The sequence below is a fragment of the Nanorana parkeri genome, unplaced genomic scaffold (genome assembly GCF_000935625.1).
Source record: "Nanorana parkeri isolate BGI_ZX_2015 unplaced genomic scaffold, ASM93562v1 scaffold19, whole genome shotgun sequence".
NCBI lineage: Eukaryota > Metazoa > Chordata > Amphibia > Anura > Dicroglossidae > Nanorana > Nanorana parkeri.
In genome coordinates, this window is record NW_017306287.1 from 2923101 (window position 1) to 2928071 (window position 4971).

General features: G+C 42.4%; 1 protein-coding gene across 1 annotated transcript in view; it reads right to left on the reverse strand.

Moving 5' to 3' along the window:
* The window catches only part of LOC108791094 (glucagon receptor-like), a 48035-nt gene extending 43738 nt beyond the window's left edge, over positions 1–4297 (reverse strand). Inside the window, exon 1 of the mRNA XM_018561481.1 lies at positions 4240–4297. Coding sequence (XP_018416983.1) covers positions 4240–4296 — 57 coding nt within the window. The 5' untranslated portion in view covers position 4297. The remainder of the gene's footprint in view (positions 1–4239) is intronic.
* Positions 4298–4971: the final 674 nt, after the last annotated feature.

Sequence of the window (4971 nt, forward strand, 5' to 3'; positions counted from 1 at the left end):
TAACCTTTAGTTTTCTAAAAAGTATATATAATATTATGTATATATTGTAATACTGTTCACTATTATAAGTTATTCCATTTCAAATGCCATAATACATGCAATAACATGCCTCCTTAGACCCAATCTGTGCGAACAGTATGGCAGAATCCACAGGCAGCTTAACTCTTAAAGTGACATTAAACCCTCAGATTTTTTAACATAAACCAATACTGTAATGTGCGCCTTACTGTAATCCATGGTTGTTTCCCTTCTCTTTGCTCCTCTTCCTTTTAAATCCTCATGTCTTCTCATGCTGGGGGAGAACTTCCCTTTGCAGCTGAGTGCCTCTTCCTGTAGTGCTGGATTAGGTTGCAAACCTACACACAGACACCATGTATCCATTTCAGAGACAAGGCAGTCTGCTGCAAAACAGAAGTTCTGCCCAGCATGAGAACAGATACAGATTTAAAAGGAAGAGCAACAAAGAGAAGGGAAACAACCATGGATTACAGTAAGGCACACATTACAGTATTGTTTTATGTTAAAAAATCTGAGGGTTTAATGTCACTTTAACAAGTGCAGGACAGAGGATGATTTTCCAATCTGTTGAAGTGTAAGAAGACAATTACTTTCTTAAGCTCTGTCTCTGCCTGGAAAGTGAAAATAAAAACTGAGCAGCAGAAGGAGTCGGGGAGTGTCTAGCTAGAGACTGTACCAACTAGCAACGGGAGGGGGGTGGGAACAGAGGGATATACCAAATACAATAAACAAGACAGATACAGGCTGCTGTGACAGCACAAATGTTATATTGCCCAAGGTCATTTGAGCCTGAAATATTATCTTCATCCATCAATTTTTTAACCCAAGACAAAACACCCCCAGGCATAGAAATTACCACTGAATTTAAAGCATTGTTTCGCTCTGCGAGGTCCTCTTTAGTTACTATCTATCTATCTATCTATCTATCTATCTATCTATCTATCTATCTATCTATCTATCTATCTTTTTTTTTTTTCTAATACATATTTTCTATTTACTTCTGTGTATACATCCTCCCTGACAGCCACATGCTTGGTTTGAGCTTGTATCTATTTTTCAATCCATCTTGGAAATATGTTATAAACTTAAGTGGGATGGAATTGATGAAACAAAAACACGACAAGATAGCGCTGTCCTCTTCACCCAAGCAGCCCGATTTGTGTTTTAATCAATACTACATGTCAAGTATTCAGCCAGCGCACATGAGATCAGCTTTTCATGAGACTGCCTACTGGAATATTTTGCCGGAGAAGACTTGTAACATCATGTGAAGCACACAGCGAATTATTGCACATGGATGGCAATGATTTTAGAATGCGCATAGCTTGATAAAATAACGTAATGAACAATGATGGGCTTTAGGCCAAGGCTACCAATCAAATTCATCTTAGGACTTATTCCCACCAGGCTGCATTTTCAGCGCAGGAAAACTCGATTCAAGTGAAAAGGCAGTAATAATGTATAGAAGTTATTCACAGTGTTAGGAGAATTGGTGCATGCAGTATATTTAGTTGGATGAGCTGCAATATCTATCTAATAATTCAGATTAATTCTATGGGGTGCGTGGAAGCTTATCTAAAATGCACATATAAAAAAATGTCTGACCAAGTGCCATAAAAAAGAAATCTCGCAATAACATTTTATTTTATCTGCCAGGGGACCAAATGCATAATGCACTTGGCACCTTGAGATGAACCCACGGTGTGGTGAAAACAAATGCAGCCGCCACATATAGGAGTGGGTAAGCTGCAGTATATTACCTTATCTTTTGTGGTTAGATGGGCTTTAAATACATTTTTAACTCTCAGTAATGAATCCAGATGAAAAAAATATATTCATTACCCAGCAAAGTTTTTTTTTACATTATTACTAGAGGAGCGCTGAAATGAAATTTTCAAAACCGAAACAAAAACCAAAAATTAAAAAATGTCAGGCCAAAGCCGAAACTGATTCTGCAACCCCAGTTATCAATGAACAGGAATCCTCTATACAGGTATTCCTCACCTAACGACCGAGTTCCGTTCCTACGACCAGGTCGTTAAACGAATTGGTCGTTAAGTGAGGAACTCTATACAGTACTGTACTGCATTAGTATAGTACTGTATAGTGTTGCAGATGTACAGTACCATACAGTGTACCGTTCATCGGGCAATAAAATACTTACTGGGACCCGCAGTGAAGAACGGAGGACATCACTTCCGCCGGCGACACGTTGCACTGACGCGCAAGGTCGGAGGTCGATCGGAGGCCGGTCGTAAGTGCGAGTGGTCGCAAAGCAGGTAAGTCGAAAAACGAGGAAAGTCTGTACTGAGTGTTCCTGTTCATTCATAACTTGTGGAGATTGTATGTTTTCCAGAACAGCGCACAGCGGGGAGGAGAGAAAGCAGGAATGCACCGCAATTTCGGCCAAAAGTGCTATTTTCGGCCAAAATTTCGGTGCATCCCTAATTTTAACCAAGCGTTTACAGTCACCGTTTCTCCAGAAAAGCTCCAACTCTCTCAGCAGGCATCCCTGAACTTCCTGTCCAGTACAAGATCACAAGGGACAGTCTACGGCAGCCATCCATCTACTATAATGGAGAAGTAAGACGGGAGGAGCGGAGAGCAGAGTGCAGGGAATGGCTAGTCTTGCTGTGCCTGTGTGTTTGTGGAGACACACACAACTTACTAGCACACACAAGGGTGACTCCATAGGACCCTGCAAGGCAAAGGAGCCTCCCTAAAACAGGATATCAGGGCCAGTGCTCAGGGGACCAGCTGATTCTGCAGGATGCTAAAACTTTTACACATCAAAGAACAGCATCCATTGTAAGTGATTTCATCAGTAAAAATTTAAAATCTTTTGACTTTAGTATCACTTTAAGGTCTTCATGACCCGCTACACTTGCTCGGTCATCTGCTAGCAGCAGATTCATAGAAGTCTTCAGAAAATCTATATCAAAAGATTAAAGCATTCTAACCCTCTTGATGTCAGGCGAGAACTTAGACCTACAGTGTAGAGAAACGGGGACAAGGGGGTGACTCTTACTTACATACACAACACAAAGCCTGCCATAGCAAACGCCCGCTGTAAGTAGTTTGGGCTCAGCTGGGAAATCAGTCGAGGTATTTGATGACAATGGTTGAGCCAAAAATTTAAAAAAAAAACACAGTTCTGATGTTTAATGAAATTGTGCATCATGGAATTGTAAAATAAATTGTATGCATTTCATGAGAACATAGAGACAGCTGCGGCTACAGAAAGAAAAAGAGAAAAGAGAGACTCAGGAGCCGATTACTCGTATAAAGAGCATCAGCTATGAAAAGCTCTAAGAGCCAGCCCCCCCGGGTCTAATAATTGGAGATATTATCCTGAAGGGCCCCAGGGAAATCAATGCAATGCCAGGGCGACTGATATCTAAGTGCGGGGTGTTGTGGAAATTTTATTAGGATGTGTTTTTAGTGTATTGTAATGTTTTGTCATTAGTCTCTCAGTGTCTCGGTTTAAATAGACACTGGGGGGTTAAACCATTGGAGTAGATATCTTACGCGCGGCGGAGCAGTGTCTTCTTGGCGAATGTATGGACGCCGGCTGGGGCCCCCCGTGCAATGCATGGATTTATTGGCTTGCGTGGATACATTTGTTTGGAACGCAGTATATGAAAGGAACGTGCGTTTATTGTCCCTAGTGAGTCTGATCAACCCGCTGGAGATAATGACGTTGCCTGAAAATAAGCACGCATGAGAATCATAGTAACGTTATGTGGCATTGATCACTGAACAATGCTGTATAAAGTCACTCCGGTGGTGATAGATTATTCTACTACATGTGATTGTTCTACTAATGTGTTTTGTTAGCTGGCTCCTGTTCACTTCCTGTCTGTCCCACTTCCTGGTTTGCTGGTTGTTGAAATAATCTGTTGGTTTGCCATCACTTCCTGTCTCGCTGTTTGAGACACCCCTTCCTGTCTCGCTGTTTGAGACACCCCTTCCTGTCTGACATCACTTCCTGTTGGGCAGGTATAAAACAATAAACATACCTGTGCTCAGGTCTCTAAGCATGGGATTATCAAGCAAGCAGCATCTGTCTCCTGACTCTACATGACTCTGAAGGGGATACTTCCAGTCCTTGCACAAAAGAGCGTAGTACAACGGGGGAAATTCTTTGCGTTTGGCGCAGCTTAATGCGACATGGATTTGTGCGTTGAACCAAGCGAATTTCCATAACAGGGGTGACCTTACCTGTGAGTGGCAGAGGGTGAACAGGCTGAGTAGCGTGAGCAGAGGTGAGGACCGCATCCAGCTGAAGGAGTCAAAACACAAACAGGATTAGCCATCAACATTCAACATGCCTCAAAGTCTTACTGTCACAGCATGTCCCTAAGAATCGCTGAGCGGTTACAAGGAACCTGTCAATATGCCATTCCTGACTTGTTCTCGAAAGAGCACGCTCTACTGTTATCTTCGTCCTTGCTTTATTATTTCGTTAGGCCCAGAGGCAATGATCTCAAGCTACACAGAGTTCATGGAGTCAAGTCTTTCATTAAAGTAGTCTGGGATTCTATAAAACCTGTAAAACACCCAATGAAGGGGGTGCAGCCTGGCTCTTCAGACCCTTCAGACACTGTATTTTAAGGTGTAGCATTCCTTTGGACTCTGTATTTTAAGGTGTAGCAACTCTTTGGATTCTGGTTTTTAAGGTGTAGAACTTTTATTCACTCTTCAATCTCTGGCTTTTTTTCCGAGATATCCTAGTTGGCCATCTTGAGTCTAAAGCCACACTTTTACGTGCTTATGTTTTCTTCGCAGTGGGCAGCGCTCACCTCTCTCCCCCCTCCACTCCAGCTGCATTACCTGCATTGGACATGATGAACCTACATTATACGTGATGACGTTAGAGTTCCTTAGACCACCGGAGTCCAGGCGAGGAAAGGCTGTGTGGACCACTCTAGTAGTTTGGCAGGACTGAGGATC